Source organism: Colias eurytheme, chromosome 26 (genome assembly GCF_061535395.1).
Source record: "Colias eurytheme isolate Ceu_HAF_F1 chromosome 26, ilColEury1 Martin Lab GWU primary, whole genome shotgun sequence".
NCBI classification, from domain to species: Eukaryota; Metazoa; Arthropoda; class Insecta; order Lepidoptera; family Pieridae; genus Colias; species Colias eurytheme.
The window spans coordinates 6,091,592-6,110,379 of NC_143005.1; the positions used below are offsets into that span (position 1 = coordinate 6,091,592).

The window sequence follows — 18,788 nt, forward strand, 5'->3', positions numbered from 1 at the left end:
GCTTTTTTGCGAACTGTTTCAAACATAAATCTTGATCTTATATCGGAAAAGTGGGAATTTGAGGATATCCTAAAGTCCTTGCAAATCCGCTGGTCGGCAATTGATACCTTGCATTGGGAATTAGAAAACGAATTGAGCGGAACGAACACAGAATATGAAGAACAATTTACTAATTATGAAAAACATTACTATAAGTTAAAAACAGATATCAATAAAAAGATGTATTCTCTATCTCATATAGAAAAATCAACCCCAAAAGTAGAGCTGCCTACATTCGAAGGAAATTACATGCAATGGGTTTCCTTTAAAGATCTATTTACGGAAACTATTCACAATAATCCGTCACTATCTAATGCACAAAAGTTACAGTTTCTTAAGAGTAAAGTTAAGGGCGAGCCTGAAAAAATGATACAACATCTCCAAATCAGCTCCGACAATTATCTCATATCTTGGAATATTCTCAGTCATCGTTACGATAATAAGCGACTAATCTTTACATCTCATCTTAATAATCTCTTAAATATCCCTAATATTCAATATCAGTCGTATCAACATATTAAACGGATTCATGATGTAACATATGAGAGCATTAATGCAATTGAAAACCTTGGCATTAACGTATCATCTTGGGACCCTTTTCTTGTTTGTATATTATCTCAAAAGTTAGATACAGAAACATACAATGATTATATGCAATCCTTAAAGTCGCCAAGAGAAATTCCTGTATTGAAAGATTTTCTACAGTATTTAGAAACTAAGTTTATGACTCTAGAGACCTCACGAAAAAAGCATGAAAGCTACACAACAAAAGTATTTGATCAACCATCCAATCAGCATACACATTTAAGAAACTACAAGAATCAATCACCCTTTTCTAAAAGTTATAACAATAAATTTAAACAGAGTTTTAATAACCCATATTCTACAAATCATGCTATTTCGCAAGTAACTTATTCCAATAATATAACAAATGTAAAACGCAAGCGGTGTCCGATATGCAATTCTAGCGAACATCGCCTTTATACATGTCCGACGTTATTACAAATGCATCCTTATGAGCGAAGAAAAACGGTTGAAAACATGAAACTTTGCCTCAACTGCCTACATTACCACAAAGGAATGAAATGCTTTTCACAGATATTGTGTAAGCAATGTAATAAAAATCATAATACCCTTTTACATGAATGTTTCACGTCACAAAATATGACACCGGAAGCCTCACGTTCAAGGTTACACGGGGCTCATTCGAAACCTTTACGCCAGCAACAAGAAAATATGAACACATTAGTATCCCTTCCATGTGACCCCAGCGAAATACCTATTACCCGCTACTGCAATTATCAAGGTATCAGATGGATCTCACCTTAACACGAGAGCGCTTCTAGAACAGTGCTCACAAATCTCAACTTTAAAAAATACCCCGTAAAAATGAATATATCCATGTAATCTTAATTTAAATAGCAACATCCAGCAGTTATGGGAAATGAAGGATGTACCTTACTTTAAATCTATCTCAGGAAGACCTTTAAAGAAAATTTCGAAGAAAAATTGGGTGCGTCAAAATCTCAAATGTATCGCCTAATTTAAATGCGATTAGAAAACAAATTAATAAAACAACGTCAATTAGCACGCGAATATAAGCTATTCATATTGGAATACAAAGAACTCAGACATATGATACCCTGTGTGTCGCACGCCGACTTAAGGCCCAGTGGCCACCTACCGCGCACCTTACTCGCAGAGTCATCAACTACAGCCTTGCGAGTGGTTCGACGCATTCTAGAAAACCTTAAATGGATTAACCCTTAATGATCTCATGTATAGAGCGCCTAATCTGCAACATGACCTTCAAATCCTAATTTTAAGATGGCGCCAATTTAAGTAAGGGCTAACGGCGGAATTGATCTCAAATCCTACAAAGCGACAATTTTTGTCCGAAATATCGAAAATCTTTGATCCCTTTACAAGATGAGATTACATTATAAAATAATGTGATGATTATAATTATCTTACTATCTTACTATGAAACGATCTATTGTTAAGCTATCACTGTTACCTTCGTAAATACTATGATATAAATACTATTAATGAATCTACCGACTATGATAAGGAAGAAATTAAAACCTCGAAAACATAGAATTCATATCTCAAAATAATATGTACCATGATAAGAGAACATATTTTAAACACAATGCGAAGCTATAATATTACAGCGTGCGCACGAGTTCGGCGAAATGGAATATTATAATAACATTTTATTTATGTGTGATTCATTTGATATTGGAGCTGTATGAGTATATGTTAATTGGAATCCTGGTTGTTGTGGTTGTTTGTGGAAATAATAACGTACGAAACAATTGCTTCGTCAACGAGCTTCAGCAGAGCCGGCGGTGGAGGCTGCGACCAGTGTCGCGGTCCCCGCCCGGCCACCTCCAACCCCAGTGAAAAGTGATTATGTGATAAGTGTTAGTGAAATAGTGAGTGTGATGTGCGCGTAAATAAACATAACCAAATCTTTCGAGTGTTTTCGCTTCCCAACTTAAGTGAATCTCTGTAACGCTATTATAAAAAACAATTGTAACATAATCTTGTAACCCTATCGTAAAGAACAAATGTATCTTAATCTTATAATTATTGTATCTTCATCTTGTAATCATAACTAACACAATCATTTAGTAAATAGACACAAAATTGTAATATCACCTTGTTAGTTTTAAGTTCATCTTTCATCAAGTTACTAACCTTCACCTTTTTCTCCCCCGGGAACATGTACGATTACCTAATCGTACAGACAATAAGTACATGTATGAATGCAATGCGTCGGTGGTGCATATTTTATTATATTGTATTAATTATTATTTTAAGTTTTAACACACAGTTCAGTTCGCATTCGGACTCCGTACCGGGCGGAGCTTCACCATCTCATCCCATTACAGTTAAAAATAAATATATCTCTTTATCCCAATCTCATATCTTATCTTTTACCCCAAAACTCCCCCTAACACAAACAAACAAAGTTTTCCTCTTTATAATATTAGTGTAGAAGTGTAGATAAACTATAACATATCATAGAAATAACTAACAACTTCTTATTAACCTCACTCCGATCTCTGTCAAAATAAAATAAGACAAACAACATTATTCTACACAAAAATCAACTCACTGCTGAACTGGCGGTGGGGGGGGTTCATCCGGTTCCTCCTCCTCATAGTCCACGCCCGGCGTCGTTTCCACCGTGATTACACGCTCGTTTTCCTGAGAGCCCACCATCACACACGTTTATTTATTTATTTAACAATTTAATATATCACACCAAGTAATATTTACAATTATACAAAGAGGATTAATATGGTAGGTACATAAGGCGGCCTTATCGCTTACTAGCGATCTCTTCCAGACTGCCCACGTTTTATTATACTACTAATGATATATCATGATATATTTTCCTAGAGTTGACAAAAATTGTTATATCACAACTCGAGTTCGTAATGAAAAAATCGTGCGAGTACGAATAAGATTTACGCACGTAGTTATATACGCGAGTTACATCTCTACGGTGTTTGTTGAACAGGTAATTTGAGAAATATTTGTATCGAATGATTTTAAGAATGTGGAGATTACATTTATGATAATAAATTGTGATAATAAGAAATTATAATGTATTGATAATGTGATTAGCATGCGCGATAAGACGATGCGAATTTTATAATATTAATGCAAATTTTATCAACGTTATTCATTTATAATTATTGATACGATAACAGTAAGCGCCTGTCTAATTTCCATACGATAAAATCGTAACAAATTTTGGCTTACTTTACTGATAACAAAAAAATATTTGATGGTATTCGGATTCATACTTTTTTGATATTTTCAATGTCATTTTTAACAATATCATTATAATTCCTTTGGAATATTTGTGTTTTTTTTTACAAAGTATTTAATAAACATATTGAAAGTACCTCAGGCATCTGTTGTTGTTGTAATATTATGGGCTTTCCAGTCGCCGAGAGAGGGACAACCATAGAGCGTCTCGCTTCCGCGCTGCGTGTTTTTGTCGCGCGCTTTATACGCTCTTCTAGGAGAGATAAATCTTTGTCTGATATCTGAAAAATAAGAATTTGTTGAATTATGTTTATGGTGCATTACTTTCGAAATTTTTATTTACAAACTAGCGGTCCGCCCCGGCTTCGCCCGTGGTACATTTTTACGTTTTCTCTATATAAAAACCATCCTCGTACTTCAAGGAATATAATAAAAAAGAATTATCGAAATTGGTTCAGCCGTTCTCGAGTTATGCGCTTACCAACACATTTTGCGATTCATTTTTATATATAAGATGAGATTACATTTTTATATTAAAGATATATGTGATTTAACGCTAAAAAACTTATAGATGTCATATCACTCATACGTTTTGTTTAGTTTGTTTCATTTGATAGCGTTCTCACCTATAAATACAGTCCTAGTTTAGATAAGTATTGTTTATTTTATTGCAATTTCTGTATAATACTAGTAACAAACAAGTTTTAAACTTTATCCATGTTTGTTGGATAAAGTTTTCAACATACATACATCTCACAGAAGTTTTTTTTATTAATAGAAATTATAAAAGTAGGTACGACTGAATTTGTCTCGAATTCTACAAGTATTGCTACAACAAAAACAAGAGATCATAAACATGTAGGCAACTAGAAGTTTTCAACCAACAAGTTTCATATAAGTGCATCTTTTGTATACAACATATTTTACACATGTCTATGAGAAACGAAAACATTGCATCAAATTTGTAAAATACATGTATTATACTTTGGTGAAAACGAGGGGTTAGAAAACCACCACTTCAGTTTCACCCTCATCCGCTTCCAAAATTTACGCACAACTGGCAACATCAACCAGGCAACATCTGGCAACACTCACCTGGCCAATACTCTTGTACACCTTCTCGCCGTCCAGGAAGTACGCGCTGGCAACACAGTTGAGCGCCGCGGATCGCACCGCATTATCTCTGTCGCCGATTAGTCGCGCAATGTCGCGCAACGATGCGCCACCGCCACCCGACATTACTGTTGACCCGTAGGTTTCGAGCAGGTGGTTGATGCATTCGAGACACTCTGGTAGAGAAAAAAATAAAGACATTACCGTAAGAGTAGAATAATATGTTTAACCCATTGAGCCCCAAGCGGCCCGATCGGTCCACGACACAACAGATTTTCTATTGTGTCTGTGGTGCCGGGGCCTGAGTTATTAAACAGATTGCAAGTTGCAAGTTGCAAGAAATGGCACACATAGACATGTAAAATTATAATTGAATCTAAAGACGACAACTTTGCTAGTAACATCTAAAAGAGACGATACATAGATTAACAATTAACTTTTTATCGACAACAAAATAAACCTAAATTATTTAATTCCAGAAGCAAGAACGTCAATAAATTAAACTTACCAGCTCTTTGTCTCGCATTCTTTGACTTCAATCCTTCCATCAAATATCCAAACAGTTTTGTTACAGAGTAAACCACGCAAATTTGTCTGAACAGAGCCTTGACGCCATTCCTCACTGTGTCTTTAGGATCACCCACCTGTGAAAATAGTGCGAAAAATATTTTATTAATATAGCCCGTTTAAATATGTTAAAAAGATTCCAGAATTTTTAATTACCGAGGTTTACATATTTATTCCAACACTACAGAAAAAGTGAAATTATTTACAAGTTTTTTTTTGTATATTCATTTTTTAGACCAATTATATCTATAAATTCCTTCAAATAACTCCAGTAAATAACTCAATTTGTTTTGTATAATTTATGTATAATAAAATATCGCACTAAAATTTGTTACCATACTAAAAACAACATACCTTCAACACCAAATAAGGTATAAAGCAGTTCGCTTCATACTCAGCCATGGTATAATCACTATCAATCAAGTACTGGAACACTTGACTCAAATACTCCAATCCCTTTAGTATGACCGATGGGTTAGTGTCAAAGAACCGTAATGTTAACCATTTGAGTACTAAATCCAAGTTTGCTGTTAATGCTTGACCATTTTCGTGTAAATCTTCGGATAGCGCTTCTATGGCTTTTAAGTGATACCTGTGTGGAACAAGAATATTGCATATATTATCGATTGTAATAAGGTATCAACCTTATTACAAAAGACCTATGTGGTAAGTATTGTACACCGATTTTAGGTGGTTCAAAAATAAATGAATCTGACTGATTTGCACATATAAAAAAATAGTAATAAAATGAGTAATGGTAAGAAATAGGGTTATGTTTATGTAGATATATGTCTTCAATGTATTGAAATTACTGTGAGCTAACTGATGGCAAGAAAAAAATATTTTGCACAATTGTAATAAGTTCACATATTTGCATTTATGATGTGGTTGACGAAGTATCACCTATAACCATTGGATTTGAATTATATCTAGTAAAAATATCAATCTTTATAAACAGAGTAAAAAAATACATATAAATGTTATCTTACCTAAAATCACTGTGGAACATATTAGCGATAAGTTGTTTATTCATGCCAGCACTATTCATTTGATCCTTTAGTAAGTCAAAGAACTCCTCTCGTGGCGTTGTGAAATTCCATTTTAAAACTAAAATAAATACCGTTAAAATAAATCATATGTTGGCTAACTAGTTTATGGGGGTAATTTAATTTTGAAAGTCATATTTAAATAAAAAAATAGGTTACTGGACATTTTTTTTTTACTTTAAATATACTTGTAGCATAAAAATGTCAAGGTAACAAACTATACTCACTTTACTAGTATTTAATGGTTATAAATTGAACTCAATTCTTCATAAATTAAATAAATGTTATTTTAGAGTCGATTTTTCAATGCTTGGATAAAACTAATTATCCATCCAATTAAGTATTACACGATAATAATAAAATGTCACGTAAACTGCCAAATACGGGCAATTAGAATACGTTTTTAAAATTGTAGTTTTATACATTATTCGACGAATAAGTTTTAACCAAGGATTGAAAAATCAGCCCTTAAGCAAATACCCATTACTTCTTTCATAATATTTTCACATACCCTTTAACTTCTGATCATCGACAATACGCTGATTCTTGGCATTATTGTTAGGCAGTAGCGGCGTGCAATCTTCGTCTTCTTTTTTACCGCGACTGCTTGCGGACGCTGGTTTTGCTGGGCCCTATATTATAAAGATATAATTTAAAGACTATGGATGGAATTTCAAATGAAAATTGAAGTCATTAAATATCTTATCCTACTAATATTATAAATGCGAAAGTTTCTGAGAATGCATGTTTGTTGCTCTTTCACGGAAAAACTATGTGATGGATTTGAATGAAACTTTACAGCAATATATGTCACACATTAGAATAACACATGAACTATACAAATATTCGATTTTAGATTTACGGCTTCGTTAGCGGCTGAAACCTTGACTTATCAATTTATCCAAAAAACAAACACTTTTTTATATAAAATAGGGTAGATTGAGTCAAGCTTTTTCTAACACCGCTCGCGCTATTACTATTCATTTTAACCCTGGCTGTACAAAACCAACAAATAATAATTACCTTAGCTTTAACAGCGACTCCTTTCTTTTCAGCTTCCTTTTTCATGGCTCCCGCGGATTTAACCCCCCTTGGTTCTTCTTTTCCTTTAGCTTTTGCGGGTAGTGGCTGTACCGGTAGGTTAGGTCGAGCCTTGTCTAAAACCGCTAATACTACAGATTTCGATCCTGGCTGTAGAAATAGAAATATGACGGTTATAATGGGCAAGAACAATAAATAATACATGTAGAAAGCATAATTTTGGCTTTTATGCTGCTATAAATCAACACCATATTTTTTTTTCATTGAGTTGCATTAACCCATTGAGCCCCGAACGGTCCGATCGGTCCACGACACAATAGATTTTTTATTGTGTCTGTGATTCCGGGGCCTGAGTTATTACACCACTTGTTCCTTACACAATTTTACTCAAGCGTTTTCTTCTGCTTTATTGTGTCGTTAATTTTTTTCTTTATTTTGAAGATTCTTCTCTTCGAAACAAAATCTATAAATAAACGTTTCTTGTTACACAAATTACCTTAAGTTTATCCAGCTGTTTGTGCATAGGCTCGTAACCGAGGTGCAGCATGAACGGCAGCACACAATCAGCGGCCGCTTTTCTTACATCAGCTGACCTATCTTCCACACCCGCGTATAGTAAAGCCACGCACACTGAGAGCTCCTCGCGCGGGAACGAGCGGGGTGGTACTGGGGATAATAGTAGTGTTAAAATTAATAAATAATGATAGGTAATAACTGCTCAATTTGAATTTTAATTAGGACGAGGCATTGAATTGATTGATTGCTTTGAATTTAATACTAGATTTATGCAAATAATTATTTTGTTGTTCAGCTAGAAAAAGATTTAGCAATAGTCGGATTGAAGAGGAGCTACAATCAATGGCAAATTTAAATTAAATTAAAATTTCATGTTTAATTTTTGAAGTTTCACTTCTTCTTCAGTCGCGTTGAGACTAAAATTTCAAGGTCACGTCATGGAGTAAGGCGATGATTTATGTATGTTTGAATCTTGCCAAAAAAGTTTCACTTCTGACACGTGTGCTTGGCTTACACGCTCTTTTATAGTTTCACAGTGTTGCTAAATATCAAAATAATAGCTGCCTATTTTTCTCAGTATACCAATTACCAAGTTACCCAACTTGAAACAAAGCAAACTGGCCACTTCCCAACACCAACAAATAAAAAAAACGAACAACGCGGTAATTCCATTCCAAAAAAAAAAAACATTTAAAAATGTTCGAAATTCAAATCCCCCGGCACTCACTGTGGGGCAGCTTGTCCGCGAGCCAGGCGAAGAGCGCGGCGCGCAGCACGGGCGAGCCGCTGCGCAGCGCGTCGTGCACCATCTCGCCGTCCAGCGCCGCCGCCGCGCCCGCCTCGCGGCACCACGCCTCCACGCACGCTACTGCTGCGGTGCGTATCCACTGCTTGCTGTCGCCGAACGCTACACAACACGTGTACTGGTTAGTTGGTAATGTATACTGTATAAAGATATGTGTACAATGACACGCAAATTTCTATTGCTTGCTGTCGCCGAACGCTGCGGGTGGAGGAGCATTAGAAACGGTTAATGTATGGCGGATATTATGAGTAAACTGTTTATAGAATGACTATTTGCTGTCGCCGAACGCTGTGTAATGTGTGAATTGTGGAGTGATTAGCGATCAATGTGTTATGGACAAAAAAAGTATTATAAACATATATTAGTCTGTTTATCTGTCTGAAATAACGCAGTACCGATCTGTATAAAACACATTTTTTCGTTTTTAAAATCAACTGATTAACCCGTGACGCGTCCGGCGCTCAGCCGGCACCGATCCCGATAGTGTCAAGGGAGTTCACGAAATCTAGCTTTTTTATGACTACCGAGTTTGAAAATTTTATTTACCCTATTGTTCTATAATTATATGCCATGTATGATATATTTTTGGAAAGAGGAAGAAACTAATTATAGCATAAAAATGTAATCATGACGATATATTTTTTCTATAAAATTATAAAAATTGATTTTCTTTTGTTTTAATTTTAATTGCTTACATACTAACACTTACATGATAATGCTGAGTCATCAAATGATCATATTCACGTTTTCATATCACTACACGATTGCCAAATACATTCACTTATATTTTCACACATTTAACACAACGTATTTCACTATGAATAATAACAAATCTCCATTATTCACAAACAAGAAAAAAAGCGCCATTTTGCGTCTTCCGCACTGAAAAGTTGAGACACTTTTTCACTGAGTATTCTTCAAATATCCCTAAAACCAATATCATAAACGTATTCTACGTAAAATTTCCAGTAATATACGTCTCAATTATCACTCATCTAATTATTCCTCTCGGCATAATTCACAATCCAAATATTCGTTGAACAAGACAAATGTCACAAACTATGGCCGATGACGCAACTCAATCAATGATTCACTTTTTTTTTTTATTTTGTGGTTTTAGTCTTTATTGCCAGCGTCGGAGTCGTACCGATTCGAATTAAAAATGTATAAGGCATAGACAAATATTTTTTATACTGGAAACATTCACTTGTAAGCAGCTACAGGTGACCTTCAAAGTCATTGGCCGCGTTATGAACAGTCGTTGTTACACAGGACGCTACAGTACAGTTTTAGTTATGAGCAACCGCCTGTTCATAGGACGCGTCACGGGTTAAGGTTTAATGTAATGAATAACTAAACTACTATAAGTAATTTATATGACACGACAAAAAGAACAGTAACTTTGGCCAATTGATGCACACAAAAAGTTATATTAATAAAAAATTTTGAAAAATCAATCATAAAATATCTCACAAAATTACCTTGAAAGAATCCCGGGAAGAAGGTCCGCACGTGCTGCTTACACTTCGGCCCCATAGACGTGGCGATCACTTCACAAATCTGTAGCGCACTCTGAGCCAGCTTAGAGTTCGAGTCTAGCAGTCTAGCCGCTAGGGCTGCTGGCAATTCGCCGAGTGTTGGTTTTATTGGCGCAGAGTTTAGAATTATCGCTTTTAACTTATCTAGTGCTTCGTTTCGGACCTGAAATGTAAATGTATAGAAAAATAAAACAATACTTTTTATTATGTAGGAAAAATAAAATAATTTGGAAAATCCAAAAGTGCACGCCTCATAATTTTTTTTTAATAAATATTAATTATTATTTTTGTTTATTTAATAACAATTAAACCACATCGAATCAGACCCTGAAAAATGAAAGGGTTCTATTCCTGAGCATACTCAAGCGTAAGAGAAAAAAAAAGACTCGATTAGTAAAGTATTTCGGTCGCTATCGTGTTAACAAGAAAAAGGATCCGCACATACAGACACACGGACATCCAAGACAGAACTTTTTTAAACTGTTTTTTAACTAGTTTAAATAACAAAAATGACATCAAAAATATCATGAACGTTAAAAATAGTGTTTTTTCTTAATATGTGTGTGTATGTATTATCTTACAAGTGCAATGTATGATACATAAAGACATTTTAAGTTTGAAAAATCAGATGTTTTGCGCGAAGTGACAGTAGTACCCACCTCAACGCTTCGCTTATGAGGCGTGCAATACGCTTTAAAATACATACATACATTTTTATTGGAGATTGTTATTCAATGTTAAAATCACATTCACAATGAAACTCGATTTAATTTTAGCTTTTTACTTTTTATCAATTTTACACATTTGGATGAACTTTTTATACATTATCATTTTATACATTACATATAATCATCAGTCTTTTTTTTTGTAACTACACGAGGAAAAATGGATAGAACAGAGAAATTATCAACTCAAATACAATCCCTTTTTTATATTCCATTATTAAACCATATTTTTAATTTATTGTTTATACTTTCCAGTTCTTCACCGGCGGCTCATCACCCACCGAACTTTGCTTGCTAACTTGTAGTCTGTATAACACATACCTTCCAGTTCTTATCGTTCATCTCGGCCACGAGCGCGTCGGTGATGAGCGGCGCGATGTCGGTGCGCGGCCGCGTGTCCTCCACCACCGGCGGCTCATCATCCGCTGCGTCCTCGTACACGTCTTCCAGTTCATCACCCACCGAGCCTTTGCTTGCGGACTGGAAACAATTATAAATATTTCAGGACAATTTTCACACACGGCACAATCTGATCCCATACTAAGCTTTCGCTTGTGTTATGGAAACCAGATGGCTGATAAACATACATATATAATTTTAAACTAATACTTATATCGATAATTAACATCCAGACACAGAGCAAACATCTATGTTCGTCACAAAAATATTTGCCTGGGGTGGGAATCGAACCCACTACCTCTGGCTTGGAAGGCACGGGTCACTACCAACTAAGCCCTGGTCAGTTGAATCAAATCATGGTATCAGTTATCTATATTCATGTTGAAGAGATGAAGTCTGTTTGAATATGATAAATTACGCAAAAAATGGGAAAACATTGCCTTTGAAAATATATACATATATGAGGTTACATGCTAGTTGGTATATGAAGTCAATCAGCTGTTTAAAACAGCCATTTCATTAATAGCCTAGGCTCTTTATTAAGCGCCTATACAACATTAAACAAATTGACTAGCTGGTGCAACTATTCATATAACATTTAACAAGGCAATAACAAATAACAATTTTAACACGTAATTTCATACTTTTGCAGTATCATAATAATTACCTTACTAACACGTCCCAATTGTCGTGTAGGCGTGGGTGGTGTGCTATTAGCGTATTTATCAATTTCCAAACTGATCAGCTGTTTTGTGGCCGGTTTCTCGCTATCAAAGTGGTTGAGTAATGATGGGCCAGTGTATAGAGACAGCACACCAAGGAAGTTTATAGTTGATGTGCGGACATTTGGATTTGTGGCGGATAGAGCCTTCTTGCTGTGCGCTATTATTGATTTGATGTTCATTCTGTAAATAATTAATAGAGATTATTAAGTGGAACATATTAATATGGCAACGTTGAATGTTAATTTTTTAAAGTTTTTTGTTTAGTGGCAAAACATACAACTATTTTATTGAAAAACAAATACATAATCAAGTTGTAACACAAAACTTAAGATAAGTATGATAAAACATAAAATATTGCTGTTATTTATCATACGAGACACTATTTATCTAGTCTCTAAAATTTTATTACACATTTTAAATACTGTTTAAACACTTATTAGAGCTTCACTTGTTTTCATAGTTACCAAAAAACTTACGAGAAACCAAACTCCTTTATCGAGCTAGTCATCCAGTTGAACATCTCCGACTGCACCTTGGGGTTCTTCTGCGAGTCCATAGCGAAGCCGAGCCCCTCGGTCACCACGTGTTCCAACCCACAACCTTCGGCTAGAGAGGTGAGACAGTCTGATGCTATGGCCGAGCAGGATGCTTCACCGAGCTTGTTCACAACGTCGTGGAGCACGAAGTCCGCTGCCGTCCTGTGAGTAGTTAGAATACGTGATATAAAAATGTTCTTAATTGCTTTAATTACTGTTCAGAAACAGAATAAGAAAATATTTCAGAGAAAACAGTATCACGAATGGATTCAGTTATTCACACAATAAAACGAAGCATAATTTTTAACAAACTCATTATATAAGCTTAGAAGGAAAGAAGAATTTATATATTTGCACATAGATTTTAAATTATTGACATATTTTCAATAAAAATGCTAACTAATATATAGTTGATATACAAAACTTACGTAGAAATAGGGAAGTTCTCCGTAATATACTTGCAGGCTTCCAACCTGGCCTTCAACACTTGCACATTGGTATCTTTAAGACCTGGCTTCTTATTCAGCACTCGGTATAACACTTGCGCATTTGTGTCTTCCGTGGTAAGACCTTGGACAGTTGAGTGGAATGATTGTACGGCAGCCAGACGATTCTTCCAATTGCCATCTACGAGGCCTGTATTTGAAAAATGGGAAATAATTTTGAGTCGAAATTAAAATTCAATGTTGCAAATATTTTTTTTGAATATCAATAATACTTGTTCAAATTACTCAAACCGGGAATATTGACAACAGGATACAGGAATCAATCAATCATTTTTTGACCAATTTATATTTTCTTTTAAAAAATTCTCAGCATGGAATTACCGTTCACAAATAACTTTTCAATAAGACATCGAAAGTATTTAGTTTAAAAAACAACAAAAGGATTTAGTCCGGGATACATCGCCCATTTTTGCAAGTGATTACTATCAAGCTAATTTTTCGTGAGTAGCTTTATTTTGATGAGATGCCCAATAATTTCATGTACGAAACTCTCGATTGTGGTAGCTACCAGAGGAAACAAGGATAAAATATTTTGATTTGATGGTTCTCAAACATTAATTACTAACTGAATGTTTTTTTTTTTGTTCAATCTCAAGATAATTATCTAAATTATTCGAAAAAATATTTGTCCTACAAAATCTATGGTTTGATCAGAGAGTCCCCCTTTCCAATGTGTATCGATAACGAAGTCATCATAAATGATTACTAACCAGCTGATTTTTTTATTTTCACTTATTTAATACTTATATAATTCAACAGACATATTGTCCTACAAATTGCGTAATAAATATTTGAGAACCGTCAAATCAAAAATTTTTATCCTTGTTACCTCTGTAAGCTACCACAATTGAGAGTTTCGTACATGAAATTATTGGGCATCTCATCAAAATAAAGCTACTCACGAAAAATTAGCTTGATAGTAATCACTTGCAAAAATGGGCGATGTATCCCGGACTAATTCACAATGAGTGTTTCTTAACAATAACTTTAAACATATCACATCAATAAAACAAATATACTTAATATAAAATTATCTCACCGTTTATTACATCAGGCGGGAACAAAACCTCGGCTTTAGCGTCCACCTCCTCGGGCGACAACTCTTGCTCTCTAGGCGGACTCTGTTGCACTTTGCCCACCGCTTTCTTTGTCACTGTTGGTTTCTTGGCTGTGTAACAAATAAAAAATATATAAAAGCCCGAAAATTTAATAGAAAAAGGCAAATTTTTAATCAACCATGAATTCAGGAGTAAGGGATAGATAGATAAAATTTTAAATATTTATAACCAATTTCACAACTTCTTGATAAATTCTGATTAGCTTATCTGTCAGTTAAAATTAGAAATATTGTATGAAAACATACATAAAAGTGATAAATGAGATATCAGAGACTTTTCAGCAGGCAATAAAAATGTCTCTATAACTTAAGTTACATACGTCACAAAACAGTACCGATAAAAGTTCAATTAACCATTAAATAGACAACTAACAAACAAAAAACTCATTAAATTCAATATAAATCATACCTGAAGGTGGCCTTTTCACTGGTTTAGGTTGTGCGGATCCCGCACTGGGCTTAGCGTCTCCTTTACCAGCCGGTGCCGCTTTTGGTTTCGCTTCTTTCTTTGGAGCTGATATCTTTACTTTGATTTCAGCCTATTAGAAAAGGATAATTACATGTACAGATAAGTTAGGTTACAGTTTACAATTGTAAAGGGTATAAAAAAATATGGGCATGTTTCTGCAACTCAATATCCATTTTAATGCATCAAATATATTTGAGGTAATAGTCAATCTTGTTGTAAACTTTACAATTATTTTCTCTTTAAAAAAGATCCTGTGTAACTTTTGTATCCCAATGGAGTTAAACATTAATATAATTGTGAATAAAAATTACAACAAAAATTTGAAAAAAACAAGTGTAATACAAGTCCAGCTATTATTTAAATTTTATTGTAATGTCAAATAAATATAATGCTCTTTATAATACTGCACATACCTTATCTGCAAACTCCTTAATCTTCTGCTCTTTCAAATTGTCCAGTTTACCAATGTGTGGCGCTATGTTCTTTTCACCAACGAGTTTCGTGGCCGTACCCAAGGCTTCAGACGCTGCGTCTCTTACTATTGGATCTAGATAAAAAAATATCACTTGAATTTCTGTGTTGCTATAATATATAATGTAGTAAGGAATATTTTTGCTATCTTTTCATTATTTTTTTTTTATCTATGACAGGGAAACGGACTGTAAGTAAGGCCCTGCGCAGACGGCACACTTTTTGTGCGATCGAGTCTGCGGCGCACAAAAAGTCTGCATGGCGCGCAAAAAGTCGGTCGCGGATTTTTCACAGACTCAACGCACACGACGCACATCTTCGTCGATACGTTCACCCCTAGCAAATGCAGATTGCCGACTAAAGTGTGCGCGTGGTGTGCGCCGTAGTCTGCGTTAGCGCGCGTTGAAGCAAACGTTCAATTCTTTTCACACACTTTTTGTGCGGAGCGGCGCGCCGCGGCGCGGTGCGGTCTGCTCGAATTACACGGATTTTTTGTGTGCCAGACTTTTTGCGCGTCGTGTGCGTTACTGCATATAATTTCATAGGTTCTATTTTCACAGACTAAAAAGTGCGTCACGGATAGTCTGTCGTCTGCGCAGGGCCTTATTTTTCATATGAAACACTATTAACACTGCTGCATACCCTATATAAGATAGCTATCTAGAATTAAACGAACGAGCTAGGAACGTAGCGCTTTCCGCCTTTATTGACGGGTTCTTATTAAAACAAACAAATAACACTTACCAGCGCTTTCAAGCAGCTTCAGCAAGCTGGCCACATAAGCTTTAACGAGTTTCTTGTTAAACGCCGCGGGTTGTGTGACGCACAGCGAGCGAGCTAGGAACGTAGCGCTTTCCGCTTTTATTGACGGGTTCTTGTTATCGAAAGCCGCTAACATGTCTTCCATTATCGCTTCTAAGTTGGTCTGTACAAAGATACCTCAAATTAATTTATATTTTTAACGATATACTAAAAATGTTAAAGAATCATTAGTACTCACCGACGGATAAATAGCATCGATACAATCCCTCAAAGCAGTCACCACATTGGGTTTTTTTTCTTTAAATTTCTCTAAACACGCCTGTATACACGACACAGCATACGGTTGGAATTTGGAGCGAAGGCCACTTGCCACCATGCCCATTAGTCGAGTGCCGAGCGCTACTAGCATTACGTTTGTGTCTTTTGATATCACCTGGGGAATAAATTATTACATAATACAGAAAAAAATGTATGCGTGTACTAGACACGTACACACGTAAGAAGTGACCTTAAAAATGTCACGAGTATGGCGTAACGCAAAAATGTCACGCGTACGGCGTAACGCAAAAATGTCACGCGTACGGCGTAACGCAAAAATGTTACACTAAATTTTTGCCCAACCCCGATAAAGAAGTTTCACTTCAAAAAAAAAATTATAAAACAATATAGGTAATATTATTTTGGCAGTCAAACACAGAGATGACACTAATCAATCCTATAATCAATGGCATATTTGTTGAAAATTAGTTAATTGAGAAAGTAGATAGTTAAGCTACATTATTAAGTTATAATTTTTTTTTTAATATTTATTAATATATTATCTATCGCTTCTCAAGGATACCCATTTATATGACGATAGATATCAATATATCATTAGTAAATAAATTAATGTTTCTTTTTCTATTTCATATTGGAATTTAATGTAAATTGCTACCTTACCTTTTTCAAAGCTCTGACTAGATCAGCATAATCACCAGGTTCCAACTTAGGAGCATTTTTCAAAAGATTTTCTAAAGCATCTAGAGCCTCTTTTCTTTCCTGCCATTTCTTATTTTCGAGTTTGTCGTAAAAGTCTTTCGGTAATTTAGATAATATTTCCACGGGATCTAATAGATCGTAAGGGTCCATTTCGCCGGAATCACCGTTTCCTATTTCTGCGTCGTCATCTTCCGCGGCACCTATTGTATAAGAAGTTAAAAAAATAAATAAATAGCGTATTCATTTTAAGGCTAATTTATTTGTAAGTAACTAAAATCAATAATTTTCAGCCACTGTGACTTTCAACTCTTTCGTAAACAGTTAAAAAAAAAATGGTTGCCTGTAAAGTCGGTTTTACGGGCGAAGATTTTACGTGACAACGTCTTTTTCTCGATCATAGTTGAGTGGGAGAGAGACGCAAGGCATTCGGCGGGCCTCTCTCTCGTTCGGTGACTCATCGTAACGTTACCGAGCGTTACACTTTTTCATAAGTGACTCCCAGTCGCAACCTAATTTAAGACGTTGTCACGTCAATATTGGTATGGTTAATAATACAAACTTGTCAAGTTTTCCATTCATTATACATGTTAAATTCATTCATTGCCAAATATATAAACAGCAAAAGTGTCATTACATATACAATGTTTATTTTTTTTGAGGATTAATTTGTTCTGCCTATTCAATATTAGCCATGGCCATAGAAAGACCCGAATGGAAGAGATTGGAGGAGGCCTTTGCCAACTGACAAACGGACACGCAAAAATGGATCTAACCGAACATATATAATTACATACATGTGTAAAGTCTGAACAAAGGCTAATAATAAAAAAAATGTATGCGTGTACTAGAGTACCTACACACGTAAGAAGTGAAACTTCTTTATGACCTTAAAAATGTCGCGAGTATGGCGTAACGCAAAAATGTCACGCGTACGGCGTAACGCAAAAATGTCACGCGTACGGCGTAACGCAAAAATGTCACGCGTACGGCGTAACGCAAAAATGTCACGCGTACGGCGTAACGCAAAAATGTTACACTAAATTTTTGTCCAACCCCGATAAAGAAGTTTCACTTCAATAATAATTCAATATTAAACCAAAACTACCATAAACAACAAATCTCACCATCAGTAGCATCAGCAGTGGGCGTATCCCTAACCCTATTCTGTTGAGATCTCAAATACCGAGTGGGCTGGGCTCCACCGCTGCCTGCGAAGGCATCTCGTAGCTCCTGTTGTACCACTGCTTGTAAGGAAGCTATGTGCGGCTCTATCGCTCCACCGATCCATCTGGAAATTGAATATATGAATCAATTCAAATTTTTAACGTGATAACGTTTTTAAAATAGTTTTAGTCGGGTGACATGTTCAGAAACTTGTGTCACATCAAAACCTCACGAGCGCGATCGCAGGTATAACGAGAGAGAGACGGACCGATCTCCATCTCATCTCGAGCGCTGCCAACAATAAGACGTTATCACGTAAACATCTCAAACGTAAACCTACTTTACAAACAACCAATTTTTTATTGTGACCTATATGTTGCTTTGCTGATATATTGGTTGTGGGATAACTCAGAATTTTCTTTCGAAACAAATTTTGAACTAAAGTTGTATTGAAAAAGATTTTAATTGAAAAATCAAAACAATAG

The 18,788-nt window shown here is 35.3% G+C and overlaps 1 protein-coding gene across 1 annotated transcript in view; it reads right to left on the reverse strand.

The window, feature by feature from the left end:
• msps (msps cytoskeleton-associated protein 5) overlaps positions 1-18,788 on the reverse strand; it is a 31,207-nt gene that overhangs the window by 8,778 nt on the left and 3,641 nt on the right. Inside the window, exons 5-26 of the mRNA XM_090116870.1 lie at positions 18,264-18,427; positions 17,101-17,339; positions 16,400-16,594; positions 16,144-16,324; positions 15,342-15,475; positions 14,869-14,998; positions 14,382-14,510; positions 13,265-13,472; positions 12,777-12,998; positions 12,243-12,480; positions 11,498-11,656; positions 10,395-10,614; positions 8,836-9,015; positions 8,089-8,258; positions 7,562-7,742; positions 7,063-7,176; positions 6,495-6,612; positions 5,860-6,097; positions 5,447-5,582; positions 4,921-5,114; positions 3,963-4,106; positions 3,164-3,255 (exon numbers count right to left, since the gene is read on the reverse strand). Of these exons, the coding sequence (XP_089972996.1) occupies positions 3,164-3,255; positions 3,963-4,106; positions 4,921-5,114; positions 5,447-5,582; positions 5,860-6,097; positions 6,495-6,612; positions 7,063-7,176; positions 7,562-7,742; positions 8,089-8,258; positions 8,836-9,015; positions 10,395-10,614; positions 11,498-11,656; positions 12,243-12,480; positions 12,777-12,998; positions 13,265-13,472; positions 14,382-14,510; positions 14,869-14,998; positions 15,342-15,475; positions 16,144-16,324; positions 16,400-16,594; positions 17,101-17,339; positions 18,264-18,427 (3,786 nt within the window). The remainder of the gene's footprint in view (positions 1-3,163; positions 3,256-3,962; positions 4,107-4,920; positions 5,115-5,446; positions 5,583-5,859; positions 6,098-6,494; positions 6,613-7,062; positions 7,177-7,561; positions 7,743-8,088; positions 8,259-8,835; positions 9,016-10,394; positions 10,615-11,497; positions 11,657-12,242; positions 12,481-12,776; positions 12,999-13,264; positions 13,473-14,381; positions 14,511-14,868; positions 14,999-15,341; positions 15,476-16,143; positions 16,325-16,399; positions 16,595-17,100; positions 17,340-18,263; positions 18,428-18,788) is intronic.